This window comes from Monodelphis domestica, chromosome 1 (assembly GCF_027887165.1).
Source record: "Monodelphis domestica isolate mMonDom1 chromosome 1, mMonDom1.pri, whole genome shotgun sequence".
NCBI lineage: Eukaryota > Metazoa > Chordata > Mammalia > Didelphimorphia > Didelphidae > Monodelphis > Monodelphis domestica.
This window is the reverse complement of record NC_077227.1, coordinates 725,807,172-725,827,276: the sequence shown is the minus strand read 5'-3', so window position 1 is coordinate 725,827,276 and position 20,105 is coordinate 725,807,172. Positions and strand designations below refer to the sequence as shown.

At 42.5% G+C, this 20,105-nt stretch overlaps 1 protein-coding gene across 5 annotated transcripts in view; it reads right to left on the bottom strand.

Moving 5' to 3' along the window:
* The window catches only part of LOC100030288 (zinc finger protein 420-like), a 94,140-nt gene that overhangs the window by 31,581 nt on the left and 42,454 nt on the right, over nt 1-20,105 (bottom strand). For 3 of the 5 annotated variants that reach the window (XM_056813482.1, XM_056813485.1, XM_056813481.1), the window contains exon 5: nt 8,490-8,611. In XM_056813482.1, coding sequence (XP_056669460.1) covers nt 8,490-8,611 — 122 coding nt within the window. Of the gene's footprint in view, nt 1-8,489; nt 8,612-9,118; nt 9,359-10,023; nt 10,254-20,105 lie in introns of those variants that run through there. The other 2 variants (XM_016428150.2, XM_016428148.2) reach the window with 2 other exon arrangements.

The window sequence follows — 20,105 nt, the reverse complement described above, 5'->3', positions numbered from 1 at the left end:
GAAAGTGAACTGTTTGGAGAAGACACCATTAAGATGCCTGCACAGACCACAAGCTGTACCAGAAGGTCCAGTGAACTCAGGGATGTGGTGATTTGAACTGTGTAGGGTTTAAATGCATTTGTTTTGTATGTATTCTCTTATGCCGAAGGGGACTGCCCCCTAACTGGCTTTTGGTCAATGCGCCTAGCAATTATTGGTTTTGTTCTCTTTTCCTCTTGTCCTTAAATTATTGTAATTTCATAGCTGGTATGTTTATAAGACCCACTGGAGAGACTAGTCTTCTACGGGTCTCAGGGGGAGAATGTATGAATGGAGATTTCGAATCTTAAGACTTCATTCCCCAGAGGTCCTTGGTAATTCCCAGAAGTCCCTATAATCTCTCCTGTGTCTACATGTTGGCGAGATCATGTTATTGGTATTTAACTGGCAGTAAGGCTTCCCACATGCTCTCTTCCTTTGCAATGATGCAGTAAGTATGGGGGTAAGCTAAGCGCCGGGATTTTAAATGGGCTAATCAGACATGGGCACATGGTTTTTATTTTGTCACCTCTTTATTCCTCGATTTCTAATGATCCTTAATAAACCTCATAAAATATAATATTTTTTATTAGAGATACAAATTTAATTTTTACAACGTCTTTGTTATAAAACACCACTACATGTTTCTTAACAGCCTATGTACCCTCTGCTTTGTTAATGGCTTATGCTAATTATTTATCAAAGACCATAAAACACAGTTGTACATCTAAATAGGATCTTTGCTACAGCCTGGGTGTGGTGACATCTCTGACTTTAATTTACAACAATTAAAAGTTTAGATCTTCACCTGAAAATTATGGCAGAGACTTTTTTATTTCTTGCAGTTTGTCAGTCTCAGGGGATTAAGGAAAGGATTCAGGATTCTGAGATCCCTTAGAAAAAAGGTCTGGGGATGCTCAGCAGGTGTTTTCTGACTCTTCATTACACATTGCATTTTGAGCTGAGGTTCTCATGGGGAGATTTTTTCCAAAACCTATTTTGCTTTAAGACTTCTCTTATCAGTGTATATTGTGATTACTGACCTTTTCTTTATCATTTCTAGTGAGTCATGTGTAGGATCATAGAAAGAGACCCAGTGAAGTGGGCTTGCATCTCCAACAGAGTTTAATTTGGTGAACTTGTTTCTTCACCAGAGTTGGGTGGAATTTTTCTATGCCTGTGTTTTCTATTCCTTCTCAGGAGAGAAAATTTAAGTAGGTCTGCTGGACCATATCCAAGTGTATTAGTGGTTATGATTCATGAGCTCTAGAAATAGTTTGCCTTTCAGGAAAGTTTAAAGTCATTCATTTGATAAAATTGCCTCAGTACTTCAAAAGAAATCTGTAAATTTTACATTATTCTTAAATAAACTAGCTATTCCATAGGATAAGCCTTTCTTAAGAAAAAAATCAGTTAGAGACTTGGATTTTCATAATACATTAAGAGTCAAATTATTTGAACCTCAGGCTACATATATATATATATATATATATATATATATATATTTTTTTTTTTTAATACCTTCAAACTTTTAAAAGGATAACCTATCCCACACAATACTAAAACAAGAGACCTCTCCGGGTAGGTATAACACACTACATCAAAAAGTTAAGATCCTTACAAAGGAAGAAATTATAATAGTTTCAAAGACTTTACCTTTCACCCACCTTTTTACATTTCATTCTTAAACCATTAAAAGATAGAGTTAATTTCTTCTTTAACGGGTGTTTCATTCAAATTACAAATTGTACCATATGAAGAAACTATCATTTCAATCTCTTTTTGGCTCAGACTCACATATATTTTTCTCCTCTCTTGTCTTGATGAGATTGGTGTTTCAAATAAGAGTAAATAGGAGCATGTTGAAACTATGGTAAAACGTACAGAAAATGTGCCATAATCAAAGTGACAGTATAATACATCCAAAGATAATTAACAGAAGAACTTATTTCTTAATTACATCAAAATAGAAATTTGAACAAAGTACTAACCCAAGAAAGATGATGACAAATCTAAAATCTAATCACAGACTCATCATACTTAGGGATAATTATTGATAAAGAAAGTAATTATGAATAAACTTATTTTTAAAAAAACAGGAAAAAAGAAATCCTTGAGGTTGCAAAATCAAAATCCCACAGATGAAAATTAAATCTTAAATCACAAAAGCTTTTATAATGCCTGGGAAGGCTAAACAATTTGCAAGCAGGAGCTGACAAGATCTTACAATTAAGCATTTGAAAGAAGTTCTTAAGGAGTTTCAGAGTGTATGAAAATACTAATTTCTTTTCAATGAAATTTTCAATTAAAGGATAATAAAGAGGGGACAACTGGGTGGCTCAGTGGATTGAGAGCCATGCCCAGAGATGGGAGGTCTTGGGTTCAAATCTGGCCTCAGATACTTCCTAGCTTTGTGACCCTGGGCAAGTCACTGGACCCCCATTGTCTAGCCCTTACCTCTCTTCTGCTTTAGAACCAATACACAGTATTGATTACAAGTTGGAAGGTAAGGTTTTAAAAAATAAAAAATAATTAAGGATAACAGAATCTAGAAGGGATTTTCAGGACAATTATTTTTAATAATTAATCCTTATTTTAGGATGAGTTCTAACAAAAAGAAAATCAAATAAAACTTGTAGAATGAAACCACTTCCATGGGTGTGATTCTTGAAAAATTCTCTGTTCTAAACTATGATTGGTAAGATTTGCAATATGAGGTTAAAGATTTTGCATCTTCCACTAATATTAGCCTTTATGATTATTTTTAAACCACAATCACTAATTTTGAAACAATAGTCAAATAATATAGTTTGCTTTTTATGAATTATGAGCATTAGCCAAGAAAAATGCAGCTTTGGGTGGTATCAAATTTTGCTGACAAGCATTTTCACCTTAAGCCCATAAGCCAAAAGTTTCTACTAAGCCCACCAGACCCTGTTCTATGTATGACAAGACAGTTAGCAGGGAGGTGGAGGGCTGCTCTTGGGGGGAATATCAGTCATCCAACTGCTGACTCCTCCCATTAAATAATAATTGTCAGCAAAAACAATTAAACCTTGACCCCTTTAAGGGGTTGAGGCCTTGGAAAGGTCAGTCATAATGAGACGTTACCATCCATTCTGATGATTTTTGTACTTTCCAGTTTATTCAGTACTTGCACCATTCATTAAGACTTGCCCATGAGATATTTTTTTACATTCTACTTAATTCTGATTGTATTTTCTGCCTTTAATACGACACTGTGTTATCAGATATTTGGCCAGAGTCTGGCTTTATAATGAGAATGGCCCTTTCCCAATAAAGCTATTAGCTTGGAAAATTTATTTGTGTTTTCTGCTGATGAATAATTTTTCACCATAATAGAGACCCTGCTGAGTTTTCCAGTACTGATGTGGTACCTAATAATCCACCAATTTCTAGACCTTGTCACATCTGTGGGGGGCATCCTAATATTTTGTGTAATTAGGATCTGTACTCTAAAACGACAACTCTCAGCATCCCACTGTCCTTCTCATGTTAGGTGCTGAAATAGGAAGGATATAAATTTTGGCATAGCCCTGCCTTTTGCTCTGTTGTCTTCCTGTCAGGGTTTTGGTGGAGTGGGCTTATTAAATAGGTAAAGAGAACTTAATCACATAGTCTTAATTTTGTTAAATAATTAGGGTTTTTTTACTTCTATAGAAAAGAAAAAGAATGAAGAGATTTTGCAGAGACAGCAAAGGAAGTACTTGCTAAGAGGGCCTTTGCCTCGTGCCACAGAATTTTATAGATGCTGTTCTAGAGTCTGCGGAAGAGATAAGAACAGACACAGTGAGACAGTTGAGAGCCAATGGATCCTGTCCTTGGGAGAGTTGAGAGAGGTAACTTCCTGTGCTGGATCTGTGTGAGCCAAAAGGGAGTTTACTGACCTGTTCCCTGTGGAGACAAATCCTACGTGCGCTGTGGTCTGTTATCCTGCTGGGAGACCTTATCAACTCTGTCTCCTAATTTCATCATCTACTTGAGTTCCCAAGTCCTGATTGTGTTTCCTGAAGTCTGTGGAGAGAACTGCTGAGAGCCCAGGAAAACTGTCTGTGTGAAAAGCCTGAAGCCATCTTGGGCCTAAGCCTGAGAGGGCTGAACTCACCAAGAGTTCAAAACCCTTCTACTCTGACCCACTATAACTTATCCAAACATTATGTGGGAGGATTTGTTAGATCAGATATATAGTTGGGGTCCTAGTCAAAGAGGTTCTATGAAGAACACATAGATTCGGGGGAGGAGTACCCAGTATTGTTAGAGGTGGGGATACCTTTGTTTCAAATCCTCCTGTCCTCCTATATGTGGATAATAATGAAACTTACCTTGTTAATTTTTTTTACCTTGGTCAAAGAGTCAGACAGCATTTTGGGCCTACACAGGCCTGTTGGGCTTACTCTCTCAGTGGTGCGTCAAACCTTGATCTACAAATCTACAAACCTTACCATCAATAATATTCACTTATTTCACTTCTATTTCCTTTTTAATTCCTTTTCCTTAAAGTGATAATTAATAAACTTCATAGAATTAATACTTGGATTGCTGGATGTTCATTTAAATCCTAAAATTTGGATTTGAAGGGCATTTCTTGGTAAATTCTTGGTAAACCATGGAGAATGTTCTTTTAGAAAGGAATTCCAGGGGGCAGCTGGGTAGCTCAGTGGATTGAGAGCCAGGCCTAGAGACAGGAGCTCGTAGGTTAATATCTGGCCTCAGACACTTACCAGCTGTGTGACCCTGGGCAAGTCACTTCACCCCCATTGCCTAACCCTTACCGCTCTTCTGCCTTGGAACCAATGCATAGTATTGACTCCAAGACATAATGTAAGGGTTTAAAAAAAAAAAGGAATTCTGCAAAATGACATTCATTAATGTGTAATGAAACTGAGGAGTGCTCTATTACTCCCAATAAGAAGAAATGTACAAGTAGTAGTTTCAAGAACTGTATTAAGTTAGGAATGTCCTTGGTTCCAGAGTCAGTGGGGCATTTGATTAATAAACTGTTCCCTGAAGCCATTTTAAAACGTTTGAAAATAATCAAAAGCCAAGGCTGTCTACAAAACACTTCAGCATCAGCCAAAGGCAGCTCAATCACTCTATCAACTGATGAACAAAACATGACATGGATAGCAGAGAATGTCGATTTGAATTCAAAATAATGTAACCTGACATTATTATTATGTATTTGAGCTACCCAGCTGGGGGCACTTACCCTTACCACTCTTCTGCCTTGAAGCCTCTTAGCCAGAACTCAAATACATAATAAATATCAAGGTTCAGTGATAATTAATAAACTTCATAAAATACTTGGATTTGAAGGGCATTTCTTTGTAAACTACAGAGAATGTAATTCCATAAAATGACATTCATTAATGTGTACAAATGTGAACAAAACATGACATAGATAGCAGAGAATGTGGATTTGAATTCAAAATAATTTAACCTGACATTATTATTGATTCTGTAGTTGAGTTCTGTGTACTAGTAAGAGGATGCTTGTCCTGGATTGCACATATTTCATAAAGACTGCCCTCTGCATAAAGAAATTCCAATCAACACACCTCTAAAGGGATTCATGGTATGCTGACCAAGACGGAATTGTTCCTTGCTTTTGTTTTTATTTATTTATTTATTTATTTTAAACCCTAACCCTTCCATCTTGGAATCAATACTGGGTATTGGTTCCAAGGCAGAAGAGCAGTAAAGGCTAGACAATGGGGAGTAAGTGACTTGCCCAGGGTCACACAGCTAGGAAGTGTCTGAGGTCACATTTGAACCCAGGATCTCCTATCTCTGGGCCTGGCTCTCAATCCACTGAGCCACCCAGCTGCCCTCTGTTATTGCTTTTATACCACTGATCATGAACCAATTCATCATATAGACTCCCATAGATAAGTCACTGCAATTAAAATTTTTTGAAAGAGTTAGCCCCAGGTATGAAACCATGTACCAGACATCAAACAGAAATAGCAGACTATGGGCGACAGTATTAGCAGGAATGGAGATCGGGGCATTAGAATATTAAAGCAATTCATGACATCAAAGACTTCTGTTTGAGAAACAAAAGCTTGAGGTCTATGTAGTCATTTTGGGAAGCTGACAGCCTTGCGGAAGGAGTCAGGCTCACTGAGAATGGCAAGTGAATAAGTGGCCTAATGAGAGAACCCAGGAAACCACCTTGTCTGGAGCCTGTAAAGATTATGCCAACTCTGGGCTCCCAGAGGACTGTCACCAAGAGAGGTTCCTCTGACCTAAGTAGTCTGACAGCTCTGGAGGATTCATTGTATTTTCTTCTCTTAACCTTGTCCTAAACTGAGGATTTGGGATCAAATGTTCACACCTCTGTGACAAATACCACCACCCACCCATTTCTTTGTGTGTGTCTGTGTATGTTTTGTTATTCATTTTAAAAATTATTTATTTAGAATATTTTTCCATGGTTACATGATTCATGTTCTTTCTCTTCCCTCTCCTCTCCCTGAGCTGAGGAGCAATTCCATTGGGTTATACATATATTACTGTTCAAAACCTGTTTCCATAGTATTCATATTTGCAATAGCACGCCACCTATTTTTAACTCCTCTGTACCTTATAGCCTGTTAATGATTTGCTACCCATCTGGCAAACACCCACAAAACAGCCTGCCCAACATCTCTATGGGATTGTGTAATTAATATTTGTACCCTAGAACCACAATTCCCAGCATCCCACTCTCCTCCTCAGATATGCTGATATAGGGAGGCTATAAATTTGGTGTAGCCCTGACTCTCGCTCTCTTCTATTCCTGTCCAGCCTTTGATGAAGCAGGCTTTTCAAATATGCAAGGAGAACTTAGTCATGTGGTCTAAATTTTGTTAAATAATTAGGTTTTTTTACTTCTATTTCCTTTTTATTCCATCTACTTCAAGTGATTATTAATAAACATTATAAGATTAATACTTGGAATTGCTGGACATTAATTTAAATATTACAGGATCTTTGCTACAGGTGGGGTGGGTGCTACCTCCAGCTTTTGCTTCCCACAATGAAAGTCTGGATCTTCAGTTCAGAATGATGTTCCTTCCAATATTCTGCATGAAAGGAACAAACATTGATGAAATGCAAGAACCAAGCAGGCAGGGCAGAGCCAGGAGTTCACCTACCTTAGATGGCTGCCCCATCCCTGACTGGCCTTCCAAGAACAAGAAATGCTCCCTGATGCCACCTTCTGCCAGGCCCCTGCCTCACTCACTCCCCAGCTCTCACCCAGGGGTCCTGCTCTCCTCCTTGGGGCAGGTCTCTTCAGCTAGCCCACTCTTTCTCCCCTGATTCTGCTCTTCGCCCATCTTGATGCCAGCCCCAGGGAGGCTCTTTGCGCTTTGAACTGGGGAAGCACAATCCTGTCTTGCACATTCCAATCCCCCAGCACTTAACATTAATGCTCTTCTACAGCCAGTGTGGAGGCTGTCTGGGAAAATATTAACTCCACCCTACTTATTCTTTAGATTTTTAGCCACCATAAATGTACATAATCCCCCACTTAAGGATTAAGTGTGGGGGAGGAAGGTCTGTGACCCACGTGTGCTAGCAAGTGACAAATCAGAAACAACTGACTGCACCCTGGGCAGATCAGAGCCAATTTTAAGTGACCATTTGGTGCATGTAAAGGTGGAAGGAAGGCACAAGAAGTGACCCAAAGACCTGCCTTTAAATTTGGTGGCTACATCCTGTGAGGGTTTCTTCGCCTTGAAACTTGACTATGGAGGAGCTTGAGATCGCAGACTGCTTCCCTTTGGAATGACACAGGGTGAGTGAAAGGCTGACTCCCTTTCCTTGGCTTTCTGGAGACACTAGCCTCTGGAGAGGGTGCTCATCTTGGAGGCCTCGTGGCTAGAAGCCTTGTTAAATTAATCCTCTGGGATCCCCCTTGCTGGGGCCTCTGAATGAATCCCTTTCTGACTTGAGTAATTCATTGGGATTTAGTAGTTAAATTAGTAGTTAAATTCCTGGCAACCAAACTTTCAGTCCAATCATAAGTTTTATCCTTACATGTCAGAAGGGAATTTGGGAGAGAACATATCCCAAACTAGTTCTGAAGCCTCCCTGGCAATCCTCACTGACCTGTCCAAAGCCCAGGTTGTGGAGGTCAGAAGCAGACAATGTCCCTGTGCCATCCTTAGAATCTTGGGACACAGGGTTATCAACAGCCGGTAGATGAAGGCGGATGAATAAATGACAGCACTTGTGCCTGTCAGTCTGGAACCTGGGCTGGCTCATTCAGGCAGGGGCTACCAAAGCCCTGAAAAACCCCAGAAATACAGTGCATGTGGGAGCAGCCAGGGTTGACCCTTGAGGTCACACTGAGGGAAAGCAGTGAAGGTGCCCTTGGAGGCTTGGGAAAGACAAGAGGTCTCAGTCATGCTGGATTCTAGCTGGAGGGACCTTGGCCAAGACTGGAGTGTGACTACACTTACCTGGGATGGGGATCTCTGGGTCCCAGGGGCCATTCCCACTGGCTCCAGGGAATCTGCCTGGGTCAGACTGTGGTCCATCAGGGAGTGGATCCCCATGGTGGGGAGACTTCCGCTTAGTACACCTATGGGGAATCAGAATGGGTGAGGTCTCAGAGGGGCTTGGAGGATCCTTCCCAAGGTCTTAGGGAAGACTCCACCAACATGAGGAAAGAGGGAGCATCGGACTTGGAAATAACCTTGGACTGGACAGGAAGAGGCTTCCCTCCCCGTCTGCCACCATCTTTGGCTTCATTCAATTCACAAACTGCACTGGGTAGAAAGGGGGAATGGGAGGAAACTCCCAGGAAGAGAGGCTACTGGATAAAGGGGGACGGGGTGCTGGAGGTGGCTAAGGGCATCGGGTGGGGTTTGGGGAGAATGGGTTGGCATCTCTTCATTGCCCAACATCAGAGACCCTTCCATGATGGTACGTGGGCATCCGCATCCCACGTCGCCTTACCCCACTAAGATCCTTTTGGGGGAGGGGGAGGAGGGGAGCTGCTCCCTTTGGCCTTTTCGGACCAGAATGTTCCCTTTAGGGAAGGGCTAGGACCAGACCACACCAGCCCCGCCCCATCCTATGACTGCACCTCTCCCCCAGCTGCCTCCAGGCTCAGGTGCTCCGGGATCCTTCTCTCCCCCTGGTGAGGGCAAAGCCCTGCCTTGGCTCCTAGTCCACTGGCACTTCCTCATTTCTCCCTTTTCTATAGTCTTTTCAAGTAAGAGACAGACACTGAGAAACACACATGAGACGGAGAGTCTCACAGACACACACTCTGAGCCTCCCCCGCCTTCCCCGTCTCTAGTAGTTCAAGTGAACACCACTGCCCCACCCCCAACTCCCGGGCTCAGTAACCCGGAACTGGTCCACCTGGATCTTCCCACTTCCCCAGAGATAAGATACCAGAGCAAGGAGCCTGGGCGCGCTTGCGCATTGACTCCCACTCCCGCCCTCGCCCCCCTCACCCAGCAAAGGCCCAAGAACCACATCTGGGAGCCCACAGGAGATTCCCAGCATGCCTTGGGAATTCCCCAGAGGGAGGTGCCAGGACTTGGCTGAAGTCAGGAAATAGGTCTTCTGGGAAATGGAGTCCTTCTGCCTGGGACCCTGGGTTTAGAGCGCTGAGGGGGAGGGGCTATCCACGAATTCTCCCCCACCTGGGAGGCCTCAGGCTGCTTCCCCCATCCCCCTTTTTCCTTCCAACCCAGCTCTACTGCTGCCTCATTAGAATGCAAACTGCCTCCAGCTAGAGCCTGGCACACACCAAGTGTCTAATAAGCGTCTACGTCTTATCTGACTGCTCAAGCAACGGATCGAGGCTCCCCACGGCCTGGGGAAGTAGTGCCAGGATTCCCCCTTTTGACACACACACTAAAGAGATAGAGACACTTGCAGAGCCGTCGTTCTGCCCATCACACCCATTTACACCGGGGTTCACGATCCCTGCCCTTCCTCTCTCGTTGCACAGACGCATTCTCTTTCGCTCAGACTCACCAAGCCGGAACGGGTCTTCCCCTTCTCAGGGAGTTAGGGAGCAGAAAATCTCAGCTGTCACAGCAGGGAGCCCGGGCCGCCCCTGGCCACTGACGCCCTCTCCTCCCCCTCGCACCCTGAGAAAGGTCCAAGAAGCACAGATGTGCACCCTCCCCCATTTGAGACTTCCCCAAAAAAGCATCCCAGTATGCCTCGAGGCTGCCATACTGGGGAGGAGCCAGGAAATGTATTCTGGGAAATGGAGTTCCGTATAGAGGTGGCCCAAGAGGTGCAGGAAGTCAGGACCTCGGCACTCTGGGAAATGTAGTCCTCCTGTCTGGATCCCTAGGTTTGGAGTCTTGGTTGGGGAGGAGTTATAAAGGAATTGGTCCCCCATCTAAGGGGCTGCAGTCTTCTCCCTTGCGCTCCCATTTTCCCTTCCAGCCCTGCCCTGCTTCTTTAGCCTGGAAGTTACCTCAGGATGGAGCCTGGCACACAGCAGGTGCCTAATAAGTGTCTATTGATTGACTGTTTGATTGATCAATGGATCCATCCTCCCAATGGCCTGGGGAGGTGGTGCTAGGCTTCCCCCTTCTGACAGAGAAGAAAACTGAAGCACAGGGCAGCCACTGACTGGCCAGGGCCTAGGCCCAGGCCTATGGCCTCCCTCCCACAAGTTCCCCTCCTCCAGGGATTTTTCTGACCCTCCTGTTGTTCCTTATAGCTCGAGAGGACCCCAGAGTTGCCCAAAGGAAGGCCAACCCTGTCCCCAACTGGAGGAATCTGGTGGTTCTGGGGCTGCGGTCCTGGACCCAGAATCCACAAGATCTGGCCTCAGACACTTCTCATCTGGGAGAGCCTGGCCAAACTCTTTCCCAGTGTTTATCTCAGTTTCCTCCAGAGAATCAGAGCCTGATGGGGAATTAGGAAGAGGATGCAGGATGAGTCTGGGGGAAAACAGGACTGATTCCTCTGCTTCTCACAACTGGGGATTCTGGGCCCTAATGCCTGAGGCCTCTGAGTCAGCTGAGGAGGGTCTCCTCCAGCCCTGCCCCCAGCCAAAATGACCAAAGACAACTCAGAGGCTTGGGGGAGGTCCAGGAACTCATCTCCTTCCCTTTTTCAGGCCAGAGAAGGCCAGGAGCAGTGGCTGAGCCCATCCTCTGAGTCCCTGATGGAGAAAGGAGAGTCTGTGTGTCTGTCTGCAGGGCTGCTGTGGGTCAGGCTGTTCAGTCCTGTTGGACTCTTCCTGACCCCTTTGGGGCTTTCTGGGCAGAGATGCAGGCCTGGTTTGCCATTTCCTTCTGCTGCTCATTTTACAAAGGAGTAAACTGAGGCAAGAAGGGTAAAGTGACTTGTCCAGGGTCATGCTGGGGGTGGACTCGGGTCTTTCTGACTCCAGGCCCTGGCTCTAGTAGTCACTAAAGTGTCTTTCTCTGAACAAGTCTTCCTTTTCTGGCCTCAAGGCCCCAGATGCTGCTACTCTAAATTCTCTACTATCCCGGGGTCCAACTGGTCTGGAGGAGGGAATACCCAGGTCTGGTCTGGGGATGGCCTGCATCACCTGTGATGAGCTGTTTCCCTTGATTCTAGACTCTCCTTCCAGGCTTTAGGCCTAGGAAGGGACACTAGACCAGAGAGCCTGCCCCTGGCCTGCCCCCAGGAGCCCAGGAGGAACTCTTTCCTGCAGTTGCACCTAGGCCCAGCCCTCAGAAGCCTGTCTGCTGCCCTCCCACAGCAGGAATGCCTTGGCTTCTCCAAGGACCCTTTCCCTCTCTTACCTTCTCTCAGGCCTTCGGACTCCCAGTTCTAGCCCAGGGTTCCAAGGGTGGGTCACCACCCAGCAGGGGCTTCCTGCCCTCCTTTACTCCTTCCCGACCCTCTCCCTCCTCAGCACAAGTCCCTGCCTTCTTCCAGCTCCCCCCCTGCCATAGTCACCTTCTTGTTTAAGCCTCCTCTTCTCTCTCTGTCAGGCCTCAGTCTGGGTTCCAGAAGATCCAGAAGGGCTAGGAAGTGTCTAAGGACACATTTGAACCCAGAACCCCTGGTCTCCAGGCCAGGCTCTCTATCCACTTAGCCACCTGGCTGCCCCTGGGCCCAGTTTCTTCTCAAAGATTTTCCCTCTATGTCCTTCCTGGTTCCTGAAGTCATTCCCCACCCCAGTGGTCCCCAACCCCAGGCAGGGGTCCTGTCCTCCCTGCAGATTGGAGCCCCCAACTAAACCCTCCCCCAGTCAGAAACATCTTCCACTTGGGTCTGCCTCCATGCTTGCCTCCCTGTTCCCCCTGATAGGAAGGGAAAGCCTTTGCCTATACCTGGTCAGAGCCAGTCCCTGACCTCTAGGACTTGCTCTTCCAAAGGGCAATGGTGAGCCAGAGAGGATCTTAGCAGGCACAACTTCCTGGACTGGGGCAGAGGGGGCCCTGAGGGCATAGAGGCCCCCATCATCCAGGTACTAGAGTAGGGTAGAATTTGGTCTGGGTTCTTGTTAGCTCCCTTAGGAGGGAGAGGACAGGGGACATCTGGGAGGAAGATAAAGCCAGTGTTCCTATTAGGATCTCCTCTGTTTTTTTCCCTTGGATCAGCAAGCTGTCCTACCCCAGGGGCTCCCCTTCCCAGAAGACCCCACACCACCAGGGCTGCTCATCCCCTGTTATTGTGTCTGCTTTTCCCCCAGCTCTCCCCTGCATCTGAACCCCAAATCCAGGCTCCAACCCAGCCATCAGAAGAGCCAGGACTTCCATCACACTTATATAAAGTGAATTATTGCTAGACCTGGATTCTAAGCACCCCAGTGCAGGCCTCAGGAGTCAGAGAGTTATGCGTCATGTCTGAGGACTAAAGACCTGGCATGGGCAACCCCTGGCATCTGCAGGAGAGTCCCCAGAGTCCCCCTGCCAGAGCCAGCCCAATGTGGCCACAGAAGGAGTAGCTCAAGCATAAAAACAAAGCCAGGGAAGGAGAGGGGCCTCTGGACCTCTGCTGTGGTCACTGAATTAGATCTTGAATATATGCTAGGTGTCACCTGGGCTGACTCCTTTGTTTCATAGAACACACTGAGACCCCAGAAGAAACAGACACATGTCAAAGCCATAATTTGAATATGTCTGCTGAATGAATCCCTCATGGGGAACAGGAGCGGGATGTATGCCTGGCCTCTAGGAGTACCAATGTAAAATTTAAAATTAATATATGATAATCTTAAATAATATATTTTTATAAGATTTACTAATAATCACTAGAAGTAAAGGAATAAAAAAGGTAACAAAATAAAACCACAAGCCCATGGCTAATCTACCTGCTCAAACAGCCCACTCCACCAAAGTGGAGACCCAGGAAGGAAAGAGGGCTAATCACAGTAGAAGGCTCACTTTATCTCCTGTCTATGTCAGCACATAACGAGAGGAAGTCAGTAGGCTCCTGGGAAATGTAGTTCAAAGGCAGATTTCCAATTAGACATTTCCTCTTGAGATCCCTTGGAAGACTAATCTCTCCAATGGATCTTATAAACATAACCAACTTTTAAATTAGAATAATTTGTGGATAAAAGGAAAAGAGAACAAAACCAATGATTGCTAGGTACATTGACAAAAAAAAAAACAATTAATGGGCAGTCCCCTTTGGCACAGGATGCATTCAACCCACAGTTCAAATCACCACATCCCAAAGTTCACTGTGGAAATTCTGGTGCAGTATTTGGTCTCTGCAGGAATCTTCATAGTGCCATATCCAAACAGTTCACTTTCTGGATTCGGGGAGGTAGCAATTTTCTTATCCTAAAATTACTCTCAATTTTTTGATGAGTTTGTTTTATAAGATAATTACACACTCACCCCTGAGGACGATTGTGAAAAACACAGGGATAACCTAGGAATGCATGACTGAGTTATATGAATCAATTGGCAAAAGAAAATCAAAAACATAAGAAAGCCAAATAAAAGAGAAAAAAGGTATTTGTTGATGAAATATAAAATATCAAAATCTTATGTGTAAAAAAGTTTAAGTTTAAGTAAAATTTAAGTTTAAGTAAAGGAAAGCAAACCTAAAACAGGTCCTTGAATCAGGACCCAATTAAAATGATTTAAGCAATTATGCACTTACCCAGTCAGTAGCCAGGACTACAGAAAGTTTGCCACACTATGAAAGACAGAAAAGAGGGACTAGATTATGGGAGCACTAAAGTGAGTTTCTTGATATAATGTGGGGCTCAGGGAAGACCTGTCTCTGACATATATCAAAACAGCCTCAACCTAAAACCCCAAACAAGTTGTAACCACGAAAATATGGGTTTCAAAACTGTGAATTGCCAAAACTGTAAAAGATAATTTTTAGTGTCTTGATTTAAATAAAAAATAAGTGGTCGCCATGGGAAAAAATTCCCAAAATATGAAAAATAACCAAGTCAGCTGGGTTTTAATTAATACAAATGAAGGAATTAAGGGAAGGGATAGAGAGTAAGAGAAAATAGTATGAAGGGTCTAGGTCAAATGGCCTAGGCCTGAGCCTTAAAAGAGACTACTCAGTCTTTAATCACTCACCACAATATTGTCCTAAAGCAAAACTCCAAAACGCCAAACTCCATCTCCAACTACGAACTCCAACTAGTCTGAACTCCAACTACTCAAATTCATTAAGTTCCTTCCTTTTAAAGAAATTTTCTCTTATGTCACCTCCCCTAAATTTTCACATCTACCAATCACAGTAGACGCTTTTTCCCAGGACTGCCCATTCTTAGTTCTCACCATTCTTTAGTTCTCACCTCCTCTGGGTAGACTAAAACTTCACACATCTCCTGCTAAGCTTGCCTTTTGTAAGTTGCTTGACCTTTTAGTGATTAATTTAACCTTTATAGGTACCTTTTGTATTAGATCTAAAAATAGACCTAGCTTAAGGTTCTAGCTTTATTATAAGTATGAGTTAGGGACTTTTTCATTGTTCCATCAGGAGTTAACAACTTTATCTTCCCTAAAGTATGCCTAACTATGGGTGGAGTAATGTTAAAATTCTCAATACATTCCTGATCAAGTACCTCCATTTGTTACAATAAGGAAATAGCCTTAACCAAATGTTCTAAGGTAGAGTCTGAGCAGTTTTAAGATTCACAAAGTTCTAATCCTCTTTTCTTGGATGGGATTTTCTCTCTTTCATCTTTGTGCTCTCTAAGCATGATGCAGCTTAGATTTGTGACTTTTTGGCACCTTCCTCTGTATTCAAATTCCATTTAGGGTCCTCACATGGTCAATGAGCTGCTCTCCTTCCTTGGGCTTATTAACAAGAGAGATGATTTTATTTTTCTCACTTTCTAGACCTGGAGTAAGTTTTCCATATCTTGTCATGCAAGATCATATGTTTGAAAGATATTTTCAATCTTTTTAATCACTACAATAGGCTCATCTTCAAAGGGAGTGGTATTTTGCTTGACTCTCTCAATATCTCAATATCTGGGGGGGGGTGCTCTATAGTGTCTTAAGGACAGTTTTATTGAAGGTATCTATTTCTTTGAAGGGAAATAGGCCTTTAACTGAATTATTTACAATTTCTCTCTCTTGGCTGGATGTTTGGGTTGCTATGGAGCATTTGAGGAAAATGGTAGGAGTAGGTGAGCTAAGTGGGAGGGGTTGGTCTGGGGATAGGGAGGTAGGGTGGGAGGAATGAAGGAGAGTTTTCGGGGAGGGGTGGGAAAGGGGATTTGTCAGGTAGAGGAGGCAAGGGCTAGGCCAGGGGAAGGGGTAGAGGAGGGGGTGTATCGAGTAGAAGAGGAGGAGGCTGAGATAGGGGAAGAAGAAAAATAGGCAGGGTGAAGGGAGACCTGGCAGGGGCTGAAGTGGTAAGAGGAAAGGGTGGGTGGTAGGTGGGGGGAAGGAGAAGGGGCAGGGGATACAGATGGAGAAGTCAAATAAAAGGGGGAGGAGGTCAGGCCATCTTCTTCCAAATACTGAAGAAGAGAGATTATATATTCAGCTTGGGGCACAGTCTGGGCAGGTTTGAATGGAGGGGAATCTTCCTTCTTAATTTTAAAATTACCTAAGTGTTTCTCAATGCTGTCTATTTGAGCCTGTAGTTTAATCAACATAACTTTGTGTTGAATTTTCTTGAGGAGAAAATGTGCTATGAATAAAAGCCCTCCCAGGAACAGTGCTAAATAAAACCATTCTGAAGTATTGAATAGTTCAAACTCAGTAAAATTCTCTGGGAAGACAAGCATTTTCAAAATGAAGCAGACCTGTTCCTTCATTGCTAGCATGATTTCAAATACCATTCTTAGATATGCCCCTCTTAGCTAGTTTTTTAAAAAATGGAGGATGACTGAAAGGCTTTAGCTAAAAGACAAAAGCTTTCTCCTCACCCTCATACCCAGGAGCATGGAAGCCCCTCTGGGTTAGTTTAAAGTGACCTGAGACATAAATAGGGGTAGGGAGTGCCAAAATAAGTTAGGCTAAAAAGCTGTTTCAGTACCAAGCTACCAGCTACTTAGCTTCTCACCTTCCATGCAGGGGGAACCTGCAGTGCTTGGGGGCAGGAGCAAGCACTCAGCTGTTAGCAATGTAAGGGAAGGAGGGATTTATACTTTAACAGCAGCCCAGAAAGCAGCTCCCAAGAACTCCCTGTTTGTGTGTTCAAGAGACTCAGCAGCAATCTCACAGCAGCAAGAGTAGGAGCAGAAGTAGCACAACAGTAACAGTAACAGTAACAGCTGGAGTTCCCCAGGGGGTGGGCTGGAGTGGGGTGTGAAAAGACCTCAGCAGGAGAGAAACAAGGTTTTCTCTAATTAATCTACTCAGTAAGGGTCCTAAATTCTAGACTTCATGCCACCAAAAATGTAAGATTTAAATTAATGTCTGTTATTCCAAGTGCTAATTATATAAAGTTTATTAATAATCACTTGAAGTAGAAGGAATAAAAAAGGAAATAGAATTATCTAATTATCTACAGAAATAAGACCACGTGAGTAAGTTCTCCTGCCAGCTCATCTCACACTACCTCCACCAAATGCAATCACAAGAAGAGAGAGTAAGAGCCAGGGCTACCCAAAATTTAAATCATCTCTACATGACTACATTACTTGAGAAGGAACACGGGATGCTGGGAATAGTAGTTTTAGGGTAACTGACTCTAATTACATGCTTCCCCCTGTAATTCTCATGGGAAATGAGCATGTAGAAATCCACCAGATTTACATGCTTAGTTTCCTCATGGAATCAGTACACATAACAAACATATACTCTAAAGATCTTTAACTAGAGGCACATATAATATTGCACGTTTTAATTCCAATAATTTGGGGATAAAAGGGAAATAAAAAAGAAAACAGAACCAATGATTGCTAGGCACATTGACAAAAAACCAATTAGGGGGCATCCCCTTTGGCATAAGAGCGTATATTCAAAATAAATGCATTCGACCCCGCGATAGTTCAATTTTACTACATCCCAAAGTTCATTCTGGATCTTCTGGTATAGTATGAGGTTTTAGCAGGCATCTCCATGGCACCTTCTCCAAACAGTTCACTTTCTGGATTCAGGGAGGTAGCAAGTTTCTTATCCTAAAATTACTCTCAAATGAGAAACATTTTTACAAATCTAGAATTTTATGACAATTATACAAACCCCCTGAGGAAGGTGTTGACAAACATGGATCACCCTGAGATACAGGGCTGAGTTGGGAGGTAAGTGAATCAATTGTTAAAAGGAAGCATTTTAATCATTTTAATCAAAAACATTTAAAAAAATAGAAGAAAAGGAGAAAAAAATCAAAATTAAATAGTATGTAAAAATTCTAAGTAACCAAGAAAAAGCCCATAACAGTTCCTTGAATCAGGGCCCAATAAAGTGATATATGTCTAATTATGCATTACCTGAAAAGCCTGGGATATATGTAGAAAGCGGTTTAGGAGTTGATTAAATGAACATGAAAGACTTGATCAGGCTCTAGACAGGGACAGAAACTGATCCAGCTCTTTGAAATGAAATAGGGTTATTGTTAAAGTTAGCTAGGAATTTGGAAACTGGGTATTGGTAAAATGAGAGCTTTTTTTTCTTTTAAAGAGCTAACAGTTTTTTTTTTAACCCTTACCTTCCATCTTGGAGTCAATACTGTATATTGGCTTCAAGGCAGAAGAGTGGTAAGGGCTAGGCAATGGGGGTCAAGTGACTTGCCCAGGGTCATACAGTTGGGAAGTGTCTGAGGCCAGATTTGAACTTAGGACCTCCTGTCTCTAGGCCTGTAAAGAGCTAATAGTTTTGAGGAAGAACTATAATGCTGGGAAATACAATGATTCTACCAGTTTGTGTAATTTACTAGCTATGGGATTTGACCTTTCTAAAGGGTAATAGGACTATACTAGCACCTAAAAAGCTTAATTGCCTGCTTGGTTTGTGGCAAACACTATATAAATGTTCATCTTTGTTATTGCTATCATTACCTTTTCAGTCCTTACCTTCCTTCTTGGGATCAATAATGCATATTGGTTTCAAGGTAGAAGAGTGATAAGGTTTAGGTAATGGGGTTAAGTGACTTATCTAGGGTCACAGCTAGGAAGTGTCTGAGGCCACATTTGAACCTAGCACCTCCTGTCTCTACTATACCTGTCTCTCAATCCAGAAGCCACATAGCTGCCCCTAGTGTTAGGGCTATTGTTGGTTTCATAGAATCTTCACCTTAGATAGCCTTATACAGGGTTTTAGATGTGATTAAAAATGTAAAGGGTAATAAGAGGAAACAATTCTATGTAAGGTAATTAGATAATTTTGTTTCTGGTTTCAAAATCAATATATTGTTTATGAAAAGGTGAAATTTGACAAATTGTCATAAAGAAATGCTGTAGAAAAGCAGATTCTCAAAATCTGGATCTTGCTAGATTAAAAACTAAATTTTTAAAAGGTGAAAAAATATACATTTGAAAAAAATCATGTATTTATCAGCCCAGTTCATGTGTTTTAATTATATCTAACATTGATTCAAGAATTTTAATTCTTATTTCCGTTTTAAATCTAATTCTGAAGTATTATGTTTCATTCTGAATTTACCTGTCCCTCATGGAAATAATCATTTGTTTGGGTTATCGTTAAAATTCTATTATATGATATTGACTGGAATATTACAATCTGTAATGCAGTATTATACTACATGATCTATTAAATATGATAATATAATACAATGTAGAATATTGTATCATTTATATTATGATATTGATAATCTTAAAATGCATCAATTATTTATTGCTTATATTTGAAAGAAGAAAATTGAAGGGATCTACTTAAATGTCCTTGTTTCCTTGTGAGCTATAAGAGAAACTGAAATTCTTATCCCCTTCTCCACTTTAATGATTCTAATTAGAGGGAAAGTAATTATCAGAGGGAGGAATAATTAGGACTTTGTTCATCTTAGAGAAATGTTTTATTGGTAGCATTGAGATTTTAACCAATAAAGAACATCAGACTATTGTTTCTCAATGGGGGAATGAGATTCTCATAAGCAAAAAAATGTGTCTAAGTCATCCCTAGAAAAGAGTGTGCCTTGTCTCTTGCTTATGAAGGGAGTTATATCCTGTTACTTGAGCAAATGGAAATTTGATACAACTGAACTACATTTACCCAGTATCCATTTCAATTACATCTTCACTTTACATCCTTAGGCTTGGGAGATGAATTTTGCTGAGAAACAGGTGTGGGTCTCTGGCTCTGCTCTGCTCATTCGGCTGAAGGAATGCCTTTCTCTCTCTTTCATATTATTAAATCCCATGAATTGAAATACTTGGAGTATTCATTCATTTTTTACTCTCACATACTCTTTAGCCTGCCAGCTCCATGTTAGGATGTCCCCTGAATTCCCATTAGTTTATATTTCCAGAAAAAAAGTGGACTTGGAGACCTCAAATCCTCCATTATTACTTCATCATAGGGGTTGAACTTTGGCTCAGACTCAGGAATCAGCCAACTGCATCATGAGCCTGTGTTCTTGGGTAGAATGGACTGAAAAGTAGGGATTAGGTCCCTTATCTCTTCCACATCTTCCCCATGCATTCTGTGGAATGAGAATTTGCTCCCCAGCATGCTCTCTCCCGGCATCTTTTTTTATGTATCTATGTTATGTAACTAATGTAG